The following is a 25,884-nucleotide window of genomic DNA, read 5'->3' as shown; positions in this document are numbered from 1 at the left end:
CGTCAACTTATTGTCATAAGATAGGCTTTTCCACATCCAGCCTTATGTGTGAGTTCCAGATAGGAAGACAAGGAAGTGAAAAGGAGAAAAGGGCAAGAAGACTGTCCCACTTTAAAGAGCTTTCTTGTAAGCCTCACATAACAATTTCCATGTACATCTTATTGGCCAAACTCTTGTCATATGGCTTCCTCATAGGAAAACTGGAAATGTAGTTTGAGCTTGGCATGTTGCTACCCCAAACAAAGTCAGGTTCTGTAATTACTAAGCTCACCCATAAAGAATTCCTGTTGAAAAAATTATATAAATTATTGTGATGGTGAAATTTTAAAAGCACTCCTTAGGAATAACACAGGGGTACTCTATTATTTTGCTGGAGATCCTAGCCAATAATTAAAAGAAAGAAGTTGAATAAAAACTAGAAACAAAAAAAAAAACTTTGTCAGGTGGTATGTTGTTTGTTTACATTTTAAAAATCTACATTTAATAAAAGTTCAAGGTTGTAGCTACAAGATGAATATATAAAATCATAGTATTCCTATACCACAATAATAACCAATTAGAAAATGTAATAAAAAAGTAATCTCATGATAACAATCTACAAGGTAGCTAAATGGGTGAAGGGGAATCTCAAAAAATGTGCGAGAACTTAGGAACTACAGAATATTGAAAGACAAACAGTACATCAGAGTAAATGAAAAGAATAACCCTATTTGTCAATAGGAAGAACCTTAAAACTATTCTCCACAAATCATTCTATGAATTCAGTAAAATTCAAAACAAAATCCCTAATGGTTTTTCTTAGAAGTTAAGTAGATTCTACATTTTATGTGGAAGAGCAAAGGCCCAAGAAATAGAAGGTGGAAGGACAGGCCTTATTTATTACATTTCAAGAGTTATTACAAAGCTATAATAATTAAGTGTATTAATAGAATGTTATTGGTGTGGGTATGGACAGTTTTAAGACAACTCAGTACAAAAAGTACTATTAAGTAAATAGTGCTTGCATGATTGATTATCCATGGAGAAAAAATAACATCTGTCTCTACCTTATAGTGTCAGGAGTCCCCAAGACTACTCTCGAGCCAGATAAGTTGTCAGAAGGATTTGCAGAACTCAAAGAAGCTATTATATTCGTGGTTATCGTTTGTCGTAATGAAAGGATACAGATTAAAACCAACGAATGGAAAAGGCAAATGGACAAAATCCAGGAGAGATCAGGCACAACATGTGCAGAAAGTATTGCCAACCAAGGAACCTCATTTGGCCCTTAGAGTCCAGGGTTTTTGCTGGGGTCAGTCACATGGACATGCAGTGCCCATGTGACTGACCTTAGCCACTCAGTCTCCAATATACCAGAGATCTAAATAATACCTTATAACCGAGGGCCTCAGGTAAAATAAACACTATAAACATATCGTTAGCATAAACTATCTCTAAACTAAAACCATGGCCCACAGCCTCAGCATACTAAAACACTCATTATTAGGCAAGATCTTCCAAGGGCTCAGAGGTTATGTCCAGAGAGCTTGTCAAGGGCCAGTCCTAAAGACAGGCCTTTCTTTGCAATGCACAGGGCTTGCAACCTGAGCCTGCTGAGTTAACAAAATAAATGTCATGTATTCGAATAAAATATAAAAAAGATAAAGATCCTTTAGGCTCACTTTTTTATGCCTCATTTGTAAAATGTTGTGTAGAGAAATTCTGTATCCATGAAACGTTTAGGGAATTTCAGATAAGGAGGATGGCCAGTCCATTTGGAATACATCATTATTGGTGTCTAATGCGGTAGGTGTTATCTTATAAATAGGTATAATTATTTGAATGTGTGTCATCCTCTAATGGAATAAAAAGATCTCTTTTTTATTATCAGTCTTTACATTGTCTCTTAATATAGGGCTGTACATCTTAACCTCAATCTCGTGTGTTGATAGCAAAAGTAGCCTTGAGAGATGTATTTATAAATCCAATTTATTCCATCAGAAGGGCCTTAATTTAAACGTTAGTATGGGAATTGTGATATATATGTAATCCATTAGTCCACTGAAGAAATGACCACGACTAAGAAGTTTTAGCATTAACACGAGTAATGGAAGCCATATCACAGAGTTCAACAAGAAACTGGAGAGCAAATGTAGGCAATAGGTATAGACATTTATTTAAGGTAGTTGCAAGTGAAAGGCAAGAGGGAATTAGGAATTAATAGAAAATACTTTTACTGCCCTCATTTAAAAATGTATTTACTCTTAAAATAGTACCCCCTCATCTATGAGGATATATTCCAAGACCCCCCAGTTGATGCCTGAATCTGTGAATAGTACTGAACCCTATATGTACTATTTTTTTCCTGTACATGTATGCATATGCTAAAGTTTAATATACAAGTTGGGTACAGTAACATAACTAATAGAGCAATTATAACATACTATAAAAAAAGTTATGTGAATATGGTCTCTCTCAAAACATTGTACTAAAATTGCTATTCGTGATGATGTGAGACAACACAATGTCTACATGATTAGATGAAGTGAGGTGAATGACTAAGATATTTTCAGACCATGCTTGACTGTGGGTAACTGAAACCATGGATGAGGACTGACTACTGTACTTGCCTCTTAACTCGTGCTTTCCTCTCATTTCCTATGCCTCTGCCAACTCCATATCTGTTACTGAATTCTGTTCACCCTGTAAGGCATCTTGAAAACATTTTTCCATTTCTTTTGTCATATCCTTATTAGTTGCCTAAACTCTGGCCTTCCAACTGATTTCTCAGCTTTCCTGCTCTAAACTGTCTTGTGCATTTTTTGCAAATTAGCCATAAACCACTTTCATAATGCCACTCTTATGTTAGAAACACAAAAGATCTCAAAAGCTCTCAGCCCTTTAGGATAGTTAAAGGGTGAGAAGATGGGGAGCAGATTTTCAGTGTATGATGATTTCCGTGGTGTAAATACCATGACAGATTTCAAGCTGTGGACATCACGTCAACCAGATCTCACAAAATTTCTGAAAACTAAGCAATCAGCTCTTGCTAGTCAGTACAAGCTAGTTTCCGTAATCACTGTCCATCATGCACACCAAATACTGGGCTTAGCATTCAAGGCCAATCAAATCACACTGCATAGCTTGTCGTTTCCTGAATAGATCTGGTGTCATGCTCCCTCTGCTCAGAATATGCTTCCCGAATGCCCCTTTGCCCTCTCCCACTATACGCACTAATCTTTCAACACAGCTCCAGGGCCACCTTCAGGAAAGGTCTCTGCCCTCTGGAAAACTGATTAGTCACTCTTTTGTGCTCCTGCTTCTCTATGAAGACCTCGAAACTTTGTTTGCTATAGCTTTGATGTGGTCTCTTCTTACTAGATTGTAGGCTGCTAGAGATCCTAGGCTGTGTCTTTCACTTATCTCTAAATTCCAAGTGCAAAATATGTGGCCTGGCACTTAGTAGGTGTTGATGATTATTTGTTGATGCATAAATAAATAAATAAATAAATAAATAAATAAATAAATAAATAAAATTTTAAGATATGCTTAAAGAGTGGTGTCTTTTACTATTTTACGTTTTTCCCTGGGAAGACATTGTGGTGTCTGATGTGGGTGGCTACACTCAAGCTGAGCCTTAAGTGTCAGGCGTTTGAGAAAGAGGGAATTGTATTTTTTTCCCTTTATTGGATAATGGCTTGCTTGGATAATGTGTTATTACTTGTTTTCTGGGGTGACTTGGAAATGTTATGGTTGGACAATTTTCCAGTAAGCCAGCATTAAGTATTTACTTCTGATACTGTTAACTAGAGTGTGGTAATCTGATCAAGGATTCTGTTAACTAGGGTGTGGTAATCTGATCAAGGAGATGCTGTTAACCAGAGTAATCTGATCAAGGATATGCTAACGGCCAACTGTTAACCAGGGTGTGGTGATCTGCTCAGGGATGTGTGTGGCTATACAAACTGCCTCTTCTGGGAGCTCGGGGCTGATCTCTTCTAACTCTGCGTGGTAGAGCATCAGTCGCTGGCCGGCTAATAAAGGCTCACAATTCATCTCAATTGGCTCTGTGGGTCTTGGATTTGATCGCACCACAACAGGAACATTTGGAAGAAGGCTCAAAATTTGACAGCCTAGAGCTATGAAGCACTTTTTGAGGAAATAATTCCATTTTGAAAACCATATCTGGTGTCTGGTGCTGATTTTTCTTTTTGTTTGTTTGTTTGTTTGTTAAGTAATGTTTTTCTTTGAACAGCAGTAATGTCTGAACAGGATTTTGGTGAACTTCACAGAGAGTTGGTGTTTATTTCCCTGGAGCAAAAATCGTTCTCTTGTTGTATAATTAAGGGATAATCACTTCTGCTTTGTCATACATAATTGGATTAAAGCTGTTCAAGAAAAACTCACGGATACTATGGTGAAAATTGGAAACAAGATTCTATTAAGCAAACTATAATATTGAACTGTTCCCCTTACAAGTTTGAGTTAAATGAAGACAATCTTATTATCTATTTGTTGTTGTCTACAAAAGGCTCAGGGAGACAGAAGATAATTTAGAGGCAAATAGTGTTAACCTTTTCTTTCTAACTGCAATCTCTTATTATGATTTCAAACTCATACATACATACATATACATAGGTATACATAGATATGTGTGTAAATATACACATACATACCATCTCTGCCAAACCTGTTTTGTTTTGTTTTGTTTTTTGCTTTAAAATATTTTTTTGGAATCTTTTGATAAAACAAGTACTTCTTTTAAGACAAAGTATAGACGTGAAAGCTATTTGATATTTAAGCACCCCCAAATTTCTAGGCTGTTTTCTGCTCCAAGAAGCTGACAGCTGCTCACACAGGTTAATGCAGGAAAGATGTTAAGTTCCTAGGATCTGCCTAATACCAGATAGAGGGCATCCATGTTAGCAAAATCCTAGGCATCCAAGCCATCTCAACAACACTTTCCCCATAGGTAAATCTCTGTGAAGGTGCACTACCCCTGACTGGGCTTCTAGAGCTCATGCTTTATTCAAGGATGACACACTGGTGGACGTCTTAAACCCCCATGCAGTGCTGCAGATCGCCTGTGAGAATCTGGGGCCTGTAACGAAACACAAGAGTCTGCAAGGGCAGAGGAGACTCCAGCTGAGTTCCCCCTGCCCTGGACAGGGTCAGTTGTAAGCAGTAGTGTTACACCCATATCTGTTATTGAATTCTGTCTACCCTTATAGAGCCTCTTAAAAACATGTACTTTCCATTCCTTCTGCCAAGTCCTTATCAAGGTGCCTGATCTCTGGCCTTCCAACTCATTTTTCAACTTCCATCACTTTCTTTTTCTTCTTCTAAACTATCTTGTGCATTTTTACAGACAATGCTTTCCTAATATCACTCTTATGTCTGTGTGTGTATGTATGTGCGTGTGTGTGTACATACATACAAAAAAAGGTGGGTCAGTTCTGCGGTCAAATCTAGTTTTGTTATGAGGGCTCACATTTTTTTCATTTCTAAAATATGCTAAACTTCCAATTGACCTCTGAAACTCTGCAGGTGCAAGATATATCATGGTTTGGTTTAGTTTCGTTGTAATCCATTAAACACTATGCTTAGGTGCTAGAGATTCAGAACAGAGATCCTGGTTGTCCTTCAATACTTTTCTTCCATATTATTAGATTATGATTATAATTGTCCAGAATAGATTACTGTATTTCATCAATTATTTTATAAACTACTAAGAAAGAAATAATAACCAAGGTGAGTCCAACAGATTACCACTGCATTAAAATGGGCTGCCAAAGTTTATACCTTCAGAGAAGAAATTGAGTCCTACTTTATTCACAAGAAAATTATGGAAGCCCATGTAGAAACGATTTAACATTGACGTTCCTAGTGTTATAAATTCAACTTTGACAGTTATCAAAACTGCCCAGAGAACTGCTTAAGTGTGAGCTGGGAGTTTCCTCCAGGTAAAACCCAACGTTATCACTGCACCAGCCGCACCTGAGGGCGGACCTCCCAGGCCGGCCGAGCGAGGTAAGCTGGCCAGAGGACCGCCGGACACCGCGAGCGCTCCCGCCGGGGTCGACCGCTGACCTGAGGCCCCCGCCGGTGGACATGGACCCCGCTGGGCTCACCCCGCGTCGCAGGGCGGCGGTGAGAGGGCTGCGGCTCGGGGCTGCGGCGGCTGCGAAGGGGCTTCGAGAAGACGTCGGGGCCGCGGCGGGCAGGCGCTGGAAGGGTCTGTCAGGGATGCCGAAGCAGGAGAGGCCTTTAGAGGAGGAGGCGGCGGCCGGATACGAGCTCCGTGAGTCTCGGGACGAGGTGGGAAAATCAGGCGGCGGCGGTGCGCTGAGGAGCGGGGCGGGCCGTGCGGCGGGCCGTGCCGAGGGCGTTCGCCCAGAGAAGGTGCGGGTCCGCGCCGAGGGGCGCCGAGGAGCTGAGGGACCGCGGCCGGCGCCACGGCTCGGCTCTGCGGACCCCGAGCCCGTCCTCGTCACTGCGCCGCCGTGGCCTGGCTCTCAGCTTTCAACTCCATCTAAGTTTCGGTTCGCCTTTCTCAGGTGGCTTTATTTCAAGTTAAACCATATGCTGTGGGTGAAAGAACAGTGTTATTCTCCTAACTTAAGGGAGAGGATTTTTTTTACAGAAATGATTAAACCCTTTTGCAAATAAGGAAAGAATATTATGTGCTGTTATCTCCTACATCCTGACTCATGCACTGATTTGTGTGACTCTAAAAAAGTCGCTTAATCTTTCTGCACTTAAGTTTTTAAGCATGGAACAGATCATCTATGCCTGAGGAATAAATTTATAGCATAAACTGAGGCACACTGTTGAAGAATCTTCAAAAGTTGAGAATGTTCCTCTTCCGTCCTTTGAAATCTTTTATGTGATTTACAAATATATTCCTCCAGTCTGTAGCTTGTCTTTTTATTCTTAATAGTGCTTTTCACAGAGCAAAGTTTTAACTTTTTATGGAGTCTCATTTATCATTGTTTTCTTTTGCTGTCATGCTGTGCTGTCATGTGTAAGAATTCTTTGCCTAACCCCAGCTTATAAAAATTTTCTCCTGTGTTTTCTTCCAAAAGTGTTATAATTTTGTTTTACATTTACATCTATGATCCATTTTGAGTTGATTTTTGTATGAGGTATGACATCAAGGTTCATATTTTTTTCATTTGGATGTCCAATTGTTCAAATACCTTTCTTCACTGACAAGACCTTCAAATCTTTGTCAGAAACCAATAAGCCATATTTGCAAAGGTTTATTTCTAGACTTGTATTTTATTTCATTGATCTATGTGTCTCTTTGTCAATATCATGCCGTGATTATTGTAGATTTGTAATAAAATTAAGCAGTGTGACTCCTCCAACTTTATTCTCCATTTTCAAAATGTTTTGGCTATTCTAGTTCCTTTGCTTCTCCATATAAATTTTGGAATTATCTTATCTATAGCTACAAAATACCCACCGGGCATTTGATTGAATTGCATTAAATCTATAGATCAATTCAGGGAGAAACGACATCTTTACTATGTTAAGTCTTCTTATCCATGAACATAACATATCTTTTCATTTAGATAGTCTTTAATTTCTTTCATCAGCATTTAGTATCTTTTTGGTATAAAAAAACTGTACATGTTTTGTTGGGCTTATACTTTTAAAAATTTTAAACCTATTGCAAATATTATTGTTTTTCACATTTTGGCTTCCACTTATTGACTGCCAGTTTATAGAAAGATTAATTTTTATGTGTCGACTTTGTGTCCTGCAACCTTGCTACACTCACTTATTAGTTCTAGAGCTCTTTTGTACATTCCTTTGGATTTTATATGGATACAATCAAGTTGCCTACAGCTAGACTAGAGACAGTTTGATTTCTCACCAATACTTATGCCTTCTTATTTATCTTTACTGTTTCACTGCACTGGCTAGGACTTTTAGCACAACGTTTAAAAGGAGAGGTAAGAATAGATCTCCGTTCCTGATATTAGGGGCAAAGGAAGTATTCAGACTTTTATGAATAAGCATGATGCTAGCTGTCAGTTTTTTGTAGATGCTCTTTATCAGGTTGAGGAAAAGTTCCCTTCTGTGTTTGGTATAGAAAGGTTTTGATTTTTCCTGGGACTGAAGAGGGACAAGGATCTGGAACTAGAACTTCCCAGGCAAGGAGTCGGGGTCAGGAGAGGGAGATGAGACAAATCCAGCCTCACTGGTAGAATGCGTTAGCTAAAGCATAGGACAGAGTGGGGAGATTGGATCTCCACTTCAGCAATCTGCTCTCCTGCTGACACCCGGGATAATATGCAGTGATTGAAAGCTTGGGGTTTAGATTCAGGCTGTCTGGGACAATTCTAACATTTATTATTTCGAAGCTATGAGCAAGTGGTTTGACTTAAAGTCTCAATTTCATCTGTAAGATGCGGGTAATAATACCTACTCCCATCAGGGTGTTAATTTTATAAGAACTCTAAGGTGCTCCAGCATTTGGAGATCAAGCAGAAAAGAGCCAGTAAAAGAGACTGGGAAGCACAGGTGGTCTAACAGAAGCCTGGAGAAAAACATGTACAAGGAGAGTGTTATCATCCATGTCAAATCTGCAACGAGTTCAATGCACATGACAGAGAAGTGATGACTGGATTTTGGCAAATCTTGATCTTGACCCTGACAAGAGCAGTAATGGGAACACTGTCTGATTAGCATAGGCTGGATAAGACTGTGAGAAAAAGTGGAGCCAGCAATTACAGAACACTTATAAGTCTGGGGCTGTCAGGAGGTTGAGAAGTGAAGTGGCAGTTGGAAAAGAATGTGAAATTAAGGGAGAAGTTTTCTTTTTTTACATTGGAAGTATTTTAGCATCTCTGTATATTTTGGAGTGAACGATTAAATGATGCAGAGGAGAAAGGAGATAATTTTCTAGGAAACGGATATATGAACTAATTGAAAAGATGAGAAAGGATGGGATCCAGAGCTCAAGTGGAGGGGATGGCCTTGAGTAGGCACAGGGGTGCTTCTTTGATTGTAACAGTAATAAAAGCAGAAAGTATATGTATAAACATAGGTAAGAAGATAGACTTTTTGGTGGGAAGATGTGGGAATTCCTATCTGATTGCTTCTACTTTCTCTGTGCAATGTTATAAACTGAAAATTAGATGATGGACGCATAGCTCAATTAGTAGGTTAAGATATTTGAAGAGAAAGAAAGAGGCATGAAATTTTGGAGAATGGAAGACTAGGGAAATACAGTGGGAATGCTGTGCCGAGGTCCTACTTGAGATTAGTGGGTAAGAATCGAGGCGTCTGTTAGTTATGTGTAGCATATTAGTATGTGTGTTAGTCAGGATAGGCTAGCTTTTCCTACAGCAACAATGACCTCTAAATCTGAGTGACTAATATAGTAAAGATCTACTTTTTGCTCATACAGCATGTCTTACATGGGTTGATGAGGGCCTCTGTTTTACCTAATCTCTCAAGACCCAACATGGCAACAATTGTAAAGGGGCTGAGATTTTACTCTCCTTGCAAACTAATAGGTTAGCCTACTATGGAATCACAGATGTTGACGGAAGACACTTCTGGATCAGATACAAAGCATTTTATTACTCACAGTAGTAGCAGTAGCCAGTGTTAGCATTTGTGTCAGTGTTTTTCAGGGAGATGTAGAAAATGCCAAATATTATAAAAGTGATACCTGCACATGCAATGGGGTTGTGTTCCAGGAGAGCCCTGACTTAGAAAACCTAAATCTTTTGTAATGGACAGGAAGCATGCCCTGCTCTCACTATCTTTCAGGCTGTAAGCAAAGCTGTACCTTGCTCCAGAGGAAGACATTATCTCTTTCTTCCAATGCAATTCATTACATATGTAACCTTAAAAGATAGTCCAAAACAAAGGCAGTCAGTGCTTCTGCTTGTGAGGTTTGCAGAAATACAAGAGACCCATGAAGAATTGTCTCCCGATACCATAATAATGGAGGCACCACCACCTTATAACTTCTATTAGTCGAACAGGGCTCCCATAACAAACTACCACAGACTGGGTGGCTTAAACAACAAAAATTTATCTCACAGTTCTGGAGGCTAGAAGTCCTCCAAGATCAAGGTGTCAGCAGGGTTAGTTTCTTCCGAGGCCTCTCTCCTTGGCTTACAGATGTCCCTCTTTCCCTCTGTCTTCACATAGTCCTCTTCTGTCTTGTCTATATCCAAATTTCTCTCTAATAAAGACACCAGTCATATTGGATTAGGGCCCATTCTAATGATCTAATTTTAACTTAATTACCTCTTTGAATAACCTGTCTCCAAATATAGTCACAATTTGAGGTATAGGAGGTTAGAACTTACTTCAAAACATGAATTTTGGAGGGATACAATTCAGTCATAATATCTCTATATTTAAACACTTGGCTTCCAGGATTGAGAAGACTAGGGAGAGAGACCTGGAGAGTGTCACAGGGGGTTTTCACTGACTCAGCCCTGTAGTGACACACCATCACTTCTGCTGTCAGTCCATACCTTACCTAACTACGTCAAGACTGGAATATGTGCTTATCCATATGTTCAGATAGGAGGGGAGAACCAGATATTGATGAACACCAGCAGTGTCTACCACAGCATGATTGTGTGTTTTTCACCAGTACCAATTAGTTATTCAGGTGTGAAAACAAGAGAGTTCAACTTTAGAATTAGGATTCTGACCTACTAGTCTAAGAGAATGGTGAGGGAGGTAAAGGTGTTTGCATGGAAGTGATTTCAAAGATGAACTGTGGGATCTAAACTGGGTAAGTAGGGAAGTAAGGACATAAGGGATGACTACTCTGAAAAGATGGTGACAGCAGTGTCTTGGAGAACTTGATAAGGTTACAGAATTTCCAGACTGGCAGAACTCGAGGAGGTGAGCTGAATGGATGAGAGGTGGTGTTCACAGAATGAGATTCTTGGAGAAGCCAGAAATAGTGTAGTTTTTGAGAATGACCCTAAAGTTAAGTGGCTGAGGTCAGGTAGAGGAAAAAATTATTAGAGGCAAGGGAGTTAGGGAACTGAGAGACAAAGGAATTGGATTAATCATCTCCATGGATGTTTACGTCACAGAGTGGTAACAAGAGGAGGGGTAGAAAGGAAGAGGGGGATCCAGGTGGAAGAAAGAATGAATGTGTATATCACTCATGAAGATGCTCCCTTGTCTTTGACTGACTACACTTGGTGTTCTAGAGTCTTTGGCAGATACTAAGGAAACTACTTGGCAACATATCTACAAAACCTCTCCTAGGGTCATATTTTTTTGGAAATGGTCTATTGCTGATTTCACATTATTTCAGTTTTGACTTTATCCCCAGCTCCCCTACAAGACAAAAAACAAAAAAACAAAAAAACCAAAAACCCAGTAAATCCTGGAATCTTCTCTTTGCTAGTTGATAAAATATGCCATATGAATGTGTGTGTGTGTGTGTGTATATATATATATATATATATATATATATATATGATACATAATGCAATAAGTGTGAATCTACTTTTATCTCTTTTCATGTAAATGAGAATAAAACATGTTCTTCCCTTTAAGCCTTTGTATATATGTTTATATGATGTGCTGCAGGCCTGACATCTGCACAGGGTTCTGCAGAAAACAATTTTATCTCTGTATGGAATATTTGGGCTCCTCCCTGTCTAATCTTGTACAAACATTTTCAAACATCCCCTGGGAAGTTCCTGGCCACCCTCTGACCTCCTGGAGCCAGATACTACATTGCTGACTTCAGGGTGGTCCTTGGGAATAATGTTTTGTTTGGGACCAGGAATATTTTTGAGGGTGTGAAAACACTTGTAGAGCAAAGAGAAAGTGGAACCTTAACACCACAGCTTTATAAACTATTAAAGCAAAGTTCCCATGTCCAGAATGGCAGAATGAGAAAGGCTCAAGGCCATTGTTTCAAGTTTTTAGAGTTCGAAGGTTTACCAAATGAGGTTTGCTGTCTCTTCTTCTTCCTTTAATTCCGTCAGTCATGCTTGCTTGCTTTCTTTCAGTACTGCCAAATGAGAGAAACATCCATGATGCTGCTAAAATAATCATTTGAATCTTATGGAGAAGCTGTTTGAAAAGAAGGTTAACATTAATGCTGTGAACAATGTGAGTAGAAGTCACAAAGTGACAGCGACTGCTCTAAGGGTGGCTTGGGTTTACACAGATCACTGAAATATAATAAAATTTAAAAATGACGGTACTGGATGAGATGTGAGAGATCTTCTTTGCTGGTAATTCTAGAGTGTTTATGCTAAAGGTAAATCGAGCACTGAAAAACAGGCTCTGGGTGTTTTATTTGATCAGAAGGGACATGCACAGGGTCTTTATGCACATCTGTACAAAGTCTGTGTATGGGCAGTAAAGGCAACTGTCAAGGCTATCAGCATGGATTTCGTTGTGGATTATAGCCTGTAGATCACTTTGGCCTCATGCATTCTAGAAAGGCAGAGCCATCTTTTGCTACACAATCTGGGTCAATTTCTCTTCAGTGATATGTCCTTTGTGGTCGGTTCTTCCAAGTTTAAAATCTAAAGGAGTGTATGGGTTGTTATATTATTTCTTTTGAAATATGGTACATCTTCATGCTGGGTAGTGGGGCCCTTTCTGAAACTTGGCTCTTACTTCTTCAAGTGCTTGGGTTTGGGGAAGAAGTCTACTGCCAGAATAGGAATTTGCTACTACTTGGTTTTATGCAGATTTCCTGACAGCTCTGCAAAGCAGGTTTATTAAAATGAATGGGGCTATATCAATTGCTTAGGACAATTTGTAGAATGGTTCAAGGTGGGGAAGGTAGAGGTAGATTTAACACTAAATAAAATAGAAGCTTTAGGACCCCACTTGTATAGGCCCCTTCCAAGGAACTCAGAGGGTTCTAGCAATGTAGTCTCATGGTTAAATGATTTTGTAAAACCTGAAAAAGAAATTTTAACTACATCAGTGAAGTTTTCTGACTCTGGCTTTAAAATGGGTTTCCTAAAGAGTAGAAATTTCAAGTTCCATGAAACTTAAAATTGTCCCAGGCAGTGAGGTCAGAGAAACTGAAGTCATGCATCATATGCAGGGGAAGGATGTGTAGCAGTTGTGCATGTGTGTGTGTGTGTGTGATGGGGTATATGTTTATGAGTATGTGGGAATTTATGTGTCTACGTGTATGTTGTGTGCATGGATATGTCTGTCTCTGATATGTTGTAGGTGTATATATTGTTCATTGTCGACAAATAGCCTAGAAAGAGTAGAAAAATAGCAAAATTTTGTAGCAGAACAATTTTAGGAACAAAAAAAAAAGAAAGAAAAAAAGGAGTCAAGGAAGGAAGGGAGAGAAAAAAATAGGCAAGGATCTTTGAAGGTAATATCTATATTAATTGTTGAATAAGTAAAGCAGTAATCATTTTTCCAAGCAGCAGAAAATAGATTCTTTAGATTCTTCAAAATACTTACATAACCATTTAAATTTTTTTCACAATTTTCTGGTATCTTAAACCACATTTTTATATTAAAGTACTTGGAGAGATACTACAACCTAGACTACTTTAACTTACTTATCAGTGTGGCAAGTTATTATAAACTCCAGGTGAATTATATTACATTTTCTAATGGCAACTCTTTTAGGCCTGTTTACAACAAATCATTGACATAGTTACTAGTAGAGTTCCTTAAAATCTGTGATGATAGAAATGAAAAAAAATGTAAGTGATTTAATTGAGTTATCTTGGATGCTGTTTTGGCTTGCATTTTCATTCACAAATAAAGTTGTTAGGGGATTATATAAACCCAAATTTAACATACTAAAACATAGCTCTAGATTGTAGACAATGCCAAGATAGCTAATCTTTTGTCAAACTTAGTTTATAACCAGTTTAGCTACCAAGGAAATCCAATGTTTAATTTAAACAGTTCTCATATTTTTGCGATAAATTATTTATGTGGAACAAAGGACAGTAAATCCACCCCCAGGCACCTTCTTTGGAAGCAAAAAAGTGTCTAGGATATGGGAAATATGACACGTGTTTTACTTACAGGCAAATCATCCATTGCCTGAAACACAGACTGTCTCTGGACATCTCAGAAGCACTATGTGGCTTTCCTTTGAAGCAAAAGATATTCATACCTTTTTTTCTCTGTGTCTCTTTCTTTCTCCTTCCCCCGTCCTTTCCTTTCAGAAACAATTTGTTTATTTGCTTCAGTAAAATTTACAGTCCAAAAAATTACAGAAGAAAAACCATATATGTATTAAATATCTAGGAAAATGTTTGTTATGCATTATCAATATATTCTAACCAGAAAACATTTACTATTATTAATGATCGCATATGATGGAAAATACAACTTTTACTCTCTAATTGAAATCCATTATATTGTTACCAACAATGATAAGTTATGCAATGGATATCAGCTTGAGGCATATTTCCAGTGGACTGCCAAATTCTCTGTTATTATCTAATAATAAATGAGGCAAGATTATGCTGGTTACAATTCTCACTACTTTCAAAGGCAAAAGGAAAAAGTAAATAATAAAAATACAAACACCCGATAGATCTTTCAAGAAATAGGGATCTTTAAAAGGCTAAATAATAATCAGATAACTGAAAACACAAATTATGTTTCCTCAGATGAACCGCACAGCCCTGCATTTTGCAGTGGGGGCAAATTATTTATCTGCAGTGGATTTCTTACTTAATCACGAGGCCAGGGTGGATGTTGCTGATAAGGTAAGCTCATCTTCCTTTTATAGAATGAATTGGAACAGAATCAATGTGTGAGGAAATCTGGTCACTTTGGTTATCTTTTCTTCACATACACACAAATTATTTCCAGAGGCCTGGTTCATTTTGGAAAGATCTCTTTAGATAATATATAGTTTATATGCTCTTTGTATTTGGTGACTAACTTGTTTGCTCATTACCTATAGGACCTAGGCTTTTATTTATTGTCTCATATTGACCTTATGGCCAATAGCATGTATTTGTAAGAATAAGATGGTTGCCCAGAGTATAATTCAGGACACAGAAGACAGAAGCTAACTGGCCTCAGGGACATTAAACCTTGACTTGCCCTGTGAACTCATGGTAAATAAATAAGGCTTATTAAACACATAGTATGTACTAGGCACCCCTCTCAGGATTTTAATATTTAGTCCTCTCAACCTTATAAGAAAAGTAACATTTTAATACCCAATTTACAGATGAGGAGCCTCAGACACAAAGAGGTTAAATATCTTGCCCCAAAAATTACATCTAAGAAGGGTAGAGGCAGGATTTGAACCTGCTTGACTAATTCACAGACCATGCCATTAGCACAAATCAGCCTATTTGTCTAGATAGCAAAACCCACCTTAAGGATTTTCCACCTACTTCTCCTAACTTAATGTAATACTTTACCATGGCACAAGGAAACCATTGGGAAAGGAGAAATCCAACATGTTTATCATCTCAAGTTATAGAAAAAGATGAAAGCCTTGGTTTTTAGTTAATTCAGTGGACCATGATGGTTCTTAAAGTTAAACTATTCAGAAGATTCCCACAGAGCTATTCTGATTTCTCTCAGAACTGACTCTTTGGAGGGTAAGGCTCGGCATTCTTTACCTTTGTGTCTTACAGGGCTTGGGTCTAGTATGTGCATAGTAAGTCTTTGGAAGATAAATGAATAAAGTCAGTTCAAACCAATTGGTCATTTTGTTGGTTTTGTTGGTAATCACAGACATGGCCTAGACCTGATAATGATGAAAATTTTTCTTTATTTCACCCAGGGTGCACTTTGTATTTGTGCTGCTATGGGTTCAAGTGGGACAATATGGAAGGAAAACACAAAACAAGACATAAAGGAAAGGAACCCCTGATTGCTTATATTTTGAGTTCTGGTTTTCTTCCCCCAATCTATCTGCTACTGTTTACTTCTTAGAATTCTCAAATAGCTGCTCCATGCATTCTGTCCAGAGATTTTAGTCTCATTTGGTGAGAGAGACAGGGTCTAGTGACTTACTTCATCTTAACCACGACCAAAACCCAAAATCTTTAACATATCGTAAAAGTAGAAAGAATTGTACAATAAACAACCATATATCTATCCATTGCCCAGGTACAATAGCATCTTTTCTTTTAAACAGCATGTCTGAGGACTGCCATGTTTCTAATATATTAAATATACTACTGGCTTATGTTAGAATGCAAGTCATTTATTCCCAAAATGTTTTACCAAATTGTTTTCTTTGAGGCCTTTCCCATTTGGAATCCACTTTTTATAACCTGCCTTGTGAGACTGAAATGCTTTCAGGTGAAAAATGTAGTAATATCTGATATATCTCTATACTATGCTTTGATAGGTTCACTAAGTGAAATATTTCAATAACTAAGTATTTACAGTAGCATTAGTCCATAACTAACAAAATGATTTTTATAATTCAAGCAATATTTTGTTTGGTCAGACCTGGCACTTCTTCACCTGAGTGATGAGCCCTGAGTTTGACTTGGCAGATCTGTCTTATAAGTTCTAACATCTACTTGCAAAGAGCCAACAGTTGAACCTCTTTGCCATCAGTATTTATTCAGTGTCTATTGTGGGTAAGTCTCAATGCCAACTACTGGGAATTCATAAATATAAATATAAGTTCTTGCTCTTTCAAAGTGTGGTTCTGGGACCAGAAGCACTGACGTTACCTGGGAGCTTGTTAGAAATGCAGACTCTCAGGCCCTCCCTCAACCTCTTGAGTCAGAGTCTGCAATTTAACAAAATCTCCCAGTGATTGTGTTGGGAAGCACTGTCATGAGATATAGTCCCTGCTTTGAGGGTCCTACAGTCTATTGGGAGAGCAAGAATGGGGCTGTAGCAGGTGTGTGCCATTCAGGGCGCTGCATGCTAAGGATCAGATGCATACTCCAGACACTGAGGACTTCAGGTTCAAAGTGGGCGGCATCCCCCAAGTCTTGGGAAGAAGACTAAGTAAATGGAAATGTGAACAAAGGATCCAAGATGAAGTTCTCGTGATGCTCAGAGTTTCATCATGTACAAACTGTGAGTATAATCTATGACATGTGCTCATAAAATGTCTCAGGCATGTCAGTTTGATATCAGAAGACTTAGTTTTATGATTGTTCTTGTGGGAGAATTGATATCTGAGCAGTGATTCTTTGCCTCTGAGGAACGATGGTTGCACTCAGAATTTATGGTTTCAGGAACTCAAGTTGTTTGCATCCTTAATTCCTGGCTTTTGGATTTTATGATCAATGTTTGAAATCTTTAAGAGTTGGCAACTTTGGAATTAGGAATGATGTCTTAGGAAAACTTTGAGCTCCTATCAAAACGTGATTTATACTCTACCCCAAATACCTTTGGCCTCTTTTTTGATCATGTGTGAAACTGGATTTAGTGTTACTGAATATAGAACATTTATTTGTAGAGAAGGCTAAATTTAGGGTGTTTAGGGTGCATTTCTTGAAGAACATCAACTTGTCATTGTACTTTATTGTTCCTTGGGGGAAAAAAGTGCATAAATTGGTAAATATTTTCTTTACACCAGAATTGTAATAGACTTAAATAGACTATGTAGGCCTAACTATATAGTACACATCAGCAACAATGTAGCATTTTTTCCCAAATAGTTTCAATTTATGGTTGGTTGAATCCATGGATGTGGAGTCCATGGATATGGAAAGCTGACTACACACACACACACACACACACACACACACACACACACACACACACACGAGTTTTTTTGGTCACTGCTTATTTTATTAAAAAATGTGATTATATTATATTTTATGTGTATCTTATTTTCTAAATTTAACAGCTACCTCATGGAAACCTCTCCAACGCAATTTTTCTAACTCTAATTCATGATTTTTAATGGTTGTGTGATGTGATATGAGTGTCCCCTAATTTGTTCTCCATTCCTATATCGATGGACATTTACCTTGCTTCCAGTTTTAAGGGTTACATTAACTATCTTCATTTATATAACATTAGTTCCTAAAATTTATTTTTATGGGATAGATTCCCTGGAGTGGGATTGCTGGTTGTATTAAAATTTTAATAGATATTGTTAGATCGTTTAAACTCTAATGGTTTCATTTCTGCTAATACTTTTAAGTGAGAATCTGTTTTGGTTCATTTTTCAATAGGTTTAATTGCCTTTCTTGTTTGTTTGTAAGAGTGCTTCATATATTAGAGAAAATAATCATTTAATATTTATCAAAAAACATTTAAAGAATGTATCATTTGTTTATTGACTTTATCATCAATCTTTGCTTTTATAACTCCTGGGTTAAGACACTGTACATTATAGCCTAGAGCTTCTTCTAATATATTTATTGTTTATGTGCTTTTGTGTGTGTGTGTGTGTGTGTGTGTGTGTGTGACATGATATAGGATTTAATTTTATTTTCTTCCAGATGGAGAACCACTTGTGTCTGTACCATTTGTTAAATATATTTATCTTCCCTATAGAATTAAAACATCATTTCTGCTGTTTATGAAATTCTCTCCCTATTTCTTAATTTTCAACAGTTGAATATTAACTTGAATATTATCATGTGTTGTGGATCATTCAAGTGATGAATTGTTTTCTTCTCTCTTCTTGGGGCAGCATGGCTTGACAGTAATTCACCTTGCAGCCTGGTTTGGAAGCCTCGCGATCATGCTCATGCTGGTTAAAGCTGGAGCAGACCAAAGAGCAAAGAATCAGGTAGGTATGTGGATCACCTGGACATAAGCTCTCCCCTCACAGTGCAGAAGGGGGAGGTCCTGACATTACTGTGTAGTTATTTCCTCTACCCTGGCTCTCTTCAGGATGGAATGAATGCCCTCCACTTTGCAGCTCAGAGCAATAATGTACGCATTGTGGAGTACCTTATTCAAGATCTGCATCTGAAGGACCTGGACCAGCCGGATGAGGTATGTTTGCTGTGGTATGACAGGTCTCACATACACCCCCACCAAATTTCACTTTCTTCCTTCCCCTTCTGGAATTTCCAAAGCAGCCAGCACAGACAAACCTGGCCCTGTAGTTAGCTCCTCCATCACCCTGGCAGACCATAAAGCAGAAGGGAAGTGTAGGTGTTGGTGGTAGGCCTGGCACCTGCATTCGGGAAGGCAGGAGGTAATAAGGAAGCCACTGGATTTCTTCTTCCCTCTCTACTCTCTCATGCTGGCCAGGGTGTGGATAGTATTCACCCTGTTTGGTATTCAGAATGGGTGATTTCATTTTACTCTATTATACCTGGCCTTTTAAAATGTATTTGCCCCAAGGCTCTGCAGTAATGATCCATGGAATATAATGGAATTTTACTGTATTTGTCAATATTCTTTTTCATAAGGAGATATATAATAATAACAGCTACCACTTATTGAGTGTCTATTAGAAGGCTAAGTACCCAGGAAAGTTACATACATTATTTCAGTGAGAGGCGAAGGCCTGGCACATATGAATACTTAGTAAATTATTGCTGAGTGAGTGAACTATCCTGTTAATCTCCATAATAACCATATAAAGAAGGAAATATTTTGCTTATTTTTAAAGGGTAAGGAAGATGAGGCTCAGAGAGGCTAAGTACCTGATCCAAAGTCCCCAAATTAGAAATTGACAGAGCGGGGATCCGAGTTCAGGTCTGGCTGACTCTAGTCACCATGCTGTTCTGTTTCCCTTCTTGGATGACATTGTCCATGTGCAAGGCTGTCTTTTCTCTGCAATATCCTCTTCTAGGCTTTTTTTCATAGTGTAGTATTCTCTGTGTAATTAAAGTGTTATTTTGAACAGGACTGCCTTTTCCCTGTGCCTCTAGAACATTATTTTCCATAAAAAATCTCTCTAGAAGTTAATCAGTGATATTCACTTCATTTCACTACTTAAAAAAAACTTTCTTTCTTTTTTTTTTTTTTCTGGCTTTAATCTTAAAAACAACAGTAATAACAAAAAGCATTTCTTCAAATAAAGTCTATAAATTTCTTTTACTTCCTCTGGGTAGGACTAAGTAATTGTACATTTACAGCTTGGAGACAGGGAGACTTGGACTGTGGTCTGTTAGCTATGTGGCTTTAGGCAAGCTCTCTAGCTGCTGAAGACCTCAGTTTCTCTATCTGTACAATGGGAATAATAAAATGTATATTATGATAGCACTAAGGGATGATTGGGGGTTGAGTCGTGGCCTCCATATAATTTTTTATCAGCAGCACTTCCATTCTTCGACATGCACAATGGATATTTTGTCAATTTTATATAAAAATGACTATGCCAATGAGCTTCATATAATCCATTCCATAACCCCTCTTCAATCAGACACCACTCCTTAAGCCATTCATTTTAGCAGTATGGGAGCAACTACTATTGGGATACTTAAATGAGTTAATGACTATAAACCACTTAGCAAAGAGACTGGCACATGGTAAGTGCTCACTAAATGGTAGTTATTATAACAGTTATTACAGGATAAATATAAGGTCTGATTTCTTCACACTGATAATCATAGTGAAATAGCATCTAGTGTCAGTGGAAGGAAGTTGGATCAATCCACTTTTATTGATGCTAAGTAGGGATGTGGCCTCTGAATAAATTCCATTCAGTTCAACTCAACAGATATTTGTTGAGGGCCTTTTATATATAAGACACACGAGTATCTTTCCTTTCAGTGGGCTCCGGCTGCTTTCATGGGAGACCACAGTGTGTGGGGAGGATCAGGCAGGCTGAAGGGGCTTAAAGACCCTTCCCCACTTTTGGAGCTTCTGCTGGCCAGCAGCCTTCTTGTCCATCATCTTTTTCACAGGTGTGGGTTTGTCCTGTCTCACCCCTCTTCCTCCTTCACTCACTTTCTGTTGGGGAAAAGGCTGAGCAGCTCTGGCAGGAGATTTTGCAAAGCCACATGTCCAGCTGAAAGACCTTAAAATTAAGATGGGTTCATAGACATATAAGGAATGAGCAAATAATGAACCCACTGGGTTGTTTAGGGAGAGAAAGATTTGTGAGTGTACATAAAGTCCTGTAAGAAACTTGGATTAATTAATGCAAAAGACAAAGTCTACTCTTTTTCTGAGATCTGTGAGTAGGGTCAGGGACACTGGCAAAAGCCAGTGGGAACTGGGACCAGGAGCTCAGGGTCTATTAATTCATCGATGGGTTTTCCATTCGTATTTACTTAAAATTATCATGGAGCTCATGAAGCATATTTGATAGAATAGCCTGCTCCACCTTCACAACAGGCCTTGCCTAGTTTCTCATCAAAGAAAGTGATTGAGAGCCTGCTTACCTGCTCAGAGTTAGTAAAATCCTCTAGTTAGCCTGGAGGGAACTCCAAAAGCTAACAAGGAAAGCCTTACTAGGTGGAGGTCTTTATTAATAAAAAGGATTTAACTAGGCCTGGAGAGTTTAGGTAGAGATGGGAGAGATGGAGAACACTGGAAAATATTTTGTTTCTCCCAGTTCTATAGCTATGGAAATCATGTGGCCTCTCCAGGGGAGAGAGATTAGAGCAGTCAGGAGAAGTTACAGGTGTAATAGTCTAAATATTTTGAATCTACATGTAAACTCCCATCTAGTGATCAAAAATAAGTACTCAGACTAAGATGGGGAATACAGAAAGGAATGGCATCAGAGGCCATTCATATACTTGTTGAATATTTACAAAGTTTGGTGGTACAGTGTTAGGTTGTTTTTGGCTGCATATGTATGGGAACTTCTGTTTGTGTAAAGAAATCAATATCGGAAGTTTCAAGAGATCAAAATGCAAAGCTGCCTTTTTTGGAGGGTTCAGAATAATGAATTTGAGAAGACATATTTTCTTATATGGACCTGATGGCAGTATTTAACAGCCTTGGATTTAATCAAACCTACTGGCTCTGCGTGCAAGGGGAGAGAGAACTAACCCCCACCCACACCAGTTCCACGCCTTCATATTTAACCTATGGCTCTTTCAGCACTTTTTACCTCATAGCAATGTTCTTTCTCCCTCTCTAGTTATTTAGGGCCCTGCCAGTTTCCCCCTTTTGCTGGGGTTCTGCTGTGAATTTCTGACACTAGCGTAAGAGAAAAAGTCATGCAACATAGATATATATGTGAAGCTCTGGGGCCTTTGTGCTGGGTTCCACCCTCTACTCAGAGGCTCTCCAAAGCGCTTCTCTGGGATCCCTGTGGGAAAAGATGGTCAGGTTGGACTTTGGGTGCCCATTTAATGACTGTTAATGAAATTTTTGCCAAATTTGGTAAATTGTCAAATTTTATAATTCTTAAAAATGGAAAATAATTTCTAATAAACAATTGCAACTCCTCAAACTCATTACCATGCAAGCAACTTAAATGCACTAAATTATAACATATTAGGTTAAATACCGATAAAGTGAATAATAAAAAAAAATGACCAGGGATTCTGGGCCCTCCTTATTTTCATTAATTAGGAATTAGGATCCTGAGCCTGGAAGGCGTTGTGATTTCTCTGGAGTCTGAAGTCTGAGACCTCGACACCAGGCTCTACTCTTCTCCTGGCTGGAAAATCTCCATTTCCTTGCCTTCCAAGGACGGGGCAGGCCTTTGAGACTGTACTGGATAGAGGACTATCCAGTTAAAAAGGGTTGGGTGGCTAAAAAATGAAATAAGACATGATAAGAAACTATATTTAAAACAGACATATATTTTTTGAAATTTCCGTTGTTATTTTACCTAATAATGTGTACTTGGGACTGGAGAAAAAAATTTATATCTCATTTTACTGTTACTTCATCTTTATGCTGCCTTTTGATATGTTTATGATATATAGATTACTTTAAAGGTCCTTATTTTGTATAATTTGGCTTTACTTTTTGTTGCTGTTGATAACATTTTTAAAGGGTATCCAAAGTTTAAAGTAACAACTGTTTTCTTGGAGAGGAAAGATGTTTCATTTGTGATAACCTCTCAATTCTTACCAGACTAGGCTTTCTTCCTGAGTGGATCCTCTTTCAGTTCGCTTTGATGTGCAGAAACCCAAGGCATATCAAAAGGGTAAAAGAATAAGGCCATTTTAAAGTTGAACAAACCCCTAATATTTCTAGTAGCGTTTGTCCCCAAACTGCCAAATGTGTATTTGTTAGGATTCTTTCCGTTATGAGTGAAAAAAAGTCATCTTAATCTAGATTAAGCAATGAAGATAATTTATTAACTCCTAACTGAGGAGTTTGAGGGTGTATCTTGCTAGCGTCGGGTATGACTGGATCCAGCTCTATTTTTCCTTCAACTCTTGGCTGTGTGTTGACATTATTGATAGGTGTACCCTCCACATGATGAGAAAGATAGCTGCTAGCAGCCTCAAATTTATATTCTGATGGATATTCTTATGGATTTTAATTCCTAAGAAAGTTTTTCTCTCATCAAATTCTTATATATAAATCTCAGAAACAACTTTTTTGGCCCTGCTTGAGTCATAGGCCCATTTCTGAACCAATTACAGTGACCAGCATAACTATGATTACTCCATGCAGCAAGTAAGGCCTGGCAATTGACAGTATTACATGGACTAAATGACAGGGTATGTGTGTGTGTGGGGGGGGGAGTTTTCTAAAGGAAAACTAAAGTGCTGTTATTAGAAGAAAAATAAACATAGAGACAAAAGCAACAACTAGCCACTCTAGGACATAGCACCTCATGTATTATTTATGGTCTCTGTGGTAAAGGGCTTATAAAACCCCTTTGCCTGCTTTTTGAGAGTTTAAACTTTGGGTAACTTTCTGGCTCTGTGTTCCTGCAAGCGAGATGAAGATACACTATTAACTGTTACTGTGGAGCATTGCTTGTGATAAAAATGACCCCTAATTGGTAAATTGCATCTGGAGTCGTAGGCACTGCAAATGAACTACAAATACCAGAGGGGGAAGGCACACTTTGGGCTTCTCTGAGTAGAGTGACTCTCATAACTAACTGGGTATGTGCCTTGTGGGGACCTGGCAGCAGTGCCCAAGAAGTTTTTACAAGAGGTATTTGCTCTTGTGGAGTACCAGCCTTCTAAGCCAGGGTGGCGCCCACACATCCCCACTGTGGATCTTGTCACTTTGCAAATAGCTGTTACCTGGAAGGCCAAAGACAACAGCTCCTGAGCAGTTGTGTGGACCATGGGAGGAAGAGGAGCAGCTGAGGCAGACAAGCTGTGGTTCATGTCCTTCATCTTCTGTGTAGACTGGTGCCAAGTATGGCCTGTGATAATTTTGTGAGTCTGAAATGTTTAGTTCTCTTGCTTTTTCAATATGTATGTAATAAAAGCTGGAGGTTTATGATTGATTTTCAGAAAGGAAGAAAACCATTTCTTTTGGCAGCTGAGAAGGGTCATGTTGAAATGGTAGAAAAACTTATCTTCCTTAATCTGCATACTTCAGAAAAAGACAAGGTGAGTTGGACTTTTATTTCTTTAAAAAATAAGATAAAAGGGAGTGACAGTTGGTACACATTTTGGGGATGGCATTTTGGTCAGGAATAGAGTTCTTCAGTTGTTACTACAGCGAGAATCATGGGATATCTAGTTGAAATGAAGCTCCTTTTGCATTTGGTTATCCAGATTGCCAATATTTGCTCCATAAATGGTTGCAAAGTCAATAGACTACACAAGATTTTTTTCCACCGTTAACACCAGTCCTCTCTTTAATTCTCCTGAATCTGCTGGAGACTCAGCCCCACCTGACTGGGGCAGGAAACCCCAGGTGGACATTCATATCTACATACACATCTTTGGTTTTTTTCTTAGGAGAAATTCTTAGATGTGGAATTGTGGGTCAAAGAGTTCTGCACACTTCAAAATCTGTTCGTGTACATTGCTAAAACTGCCTTCCAGAAATCTTTCAACAATTTACCTTTACAAAGGTTATATGGATTTACTTTTACTGTCCCACTTTTTGCTAGAAAATTAGCAGCAAATGTTGAACAGAGAGTGTGGAGAGTTTTTCCTACTGGTTCAAACAGCTATGTAATTTCATTTAAAGCTTGAAAAAATTACATTTCACTTAAACTTGTGGGTAATGTGTCCCACACTGGATCACAGCTTTAGTCAAATGAAACCTCCTAGAAGCCCCATTGCAGCCTGACCATGCAGGGTGTGTGTCTGAGTTACAGGACGGGAATGCTGCCCTACACCTCGCAGCAAAACATGGCCACAGCTCTGTGGTACAGGTGCTGATAAGACAGTGGCGAGAAACGAATGAGACCAATGAGGTATGTGGAGGTGCTCATTACAGGTGAGCATGGTGCTCACAAGTAGAAGGATGGGAAGAATGGCTTTCAAGAAAGGAATGGGAGGAAAATGAAGATATCAGTGCGATAGGGTGTAGAATACAATGCTAAAAGATTCCTACTTTTCTCTTTAAAGTAAACACACAGCAATTCATTTATTAATCCATTCATTAATTCACCCATTCATCCAAAAATGTTTAATATGTGCTCTGTGCCAGGTAGAATTATGTATTCTTATTCTAGAAGTGGGCAAAAGGACATGCCAAAAGTAACATATTGGGCTAAATGCATAATAGATGAGTATACAGTATACTGTGGGGACACAGAAGAAAATCTATTTCAGAAATTAGACAGTCTTCACAGAGGAGATGATATGTTTTGTTTGTCCTGGCATTTAAGTGGACATTGGTAGGGGTTTTGAGGGGGCCATAAACATAGAGTATTTTAGACAGAGGGAAGAGCCCTTATGAAGAAACTGAGGCAAGAAAGAGCATAGTGTGTCTTGGGAATGACAAGTTTGGACCAGAAGAAATTGAGGACTCTTGGGCCAGGAAGGGTGGGAGCTGAGTGGGCCAAGGCAGAGAGGTGATGGAAGGCTGTGCTTACCAAGAGGAGGAATTGGCTTTGACCTGTTGGCAGCAGAGACCTGGAAGAGTTTTAAGTAGCAGAGAGGGCTGAGATCCATCTTGGGTGTAGGCAGGTGACTGTCACAGTGGTTT

The 25,884-nt window shown here is 38.6% G+C and overlaps 1 protein-coding gene across 1 annotated transcript in view; it reads left to right on the top strand.

Moving 5' to 3' along the window:
• The first annotated feature begins 5,629 nt into the window (after nt 1–5,629).
• The window catches only part of ANKDD1B (ankyrin repeat and death domain containing 1B), a 42,578-nt gene continuing 22,323 nt past the window's right edge, over nt 5,630–25,884 (top strand). Inside the window, 8 exon segments of the mRNA XM_016137097.2 lie at nt 5,630–6,280; nt 11,997–12,032; nt 12,035–12,099; nt 14,604–14,702; nt 18,575–18,673; nt 18,778–18,882; nt 24,231–24,329; nt 25,049–25,147. Coding sequence (XP_015992583.2) covers nt 6,091–6,280; nt 11,997–12,032; nt 12,035–12,099; nt 14,604–14,702; nt 18,575–18,673; nt 18,778–18,882; nt 24,231–24,329; nt 25,049–25,147 — 792 coding nt within the window. The 5' untranslated portion in view covers nt 5,630–6,090.

The sequence above is a fragment of the Rousettus aegyptiacus genome, unplaced genomic scaffold (assembly GCF_014176215.1).
Source record: "Rousettus aegyptiacus isolate mRouAeg1 unplaced genomic scaffold, mRouAeg1.p scaffold_m13_p_8, whole genome shotgun sequence".
Taxonomy (NCBI): domain Eukaryota; kingdom Metazoa; phylum Chordata; class Mammalia; order Chiroptera; family Pteropodidae; genus Rousettus; species Rousettus aegyptiacus.
Note: the sequence above shows the minus strand (reverse complement) of the source record. Positions and strands in the feature narration are given on the sequence as shown.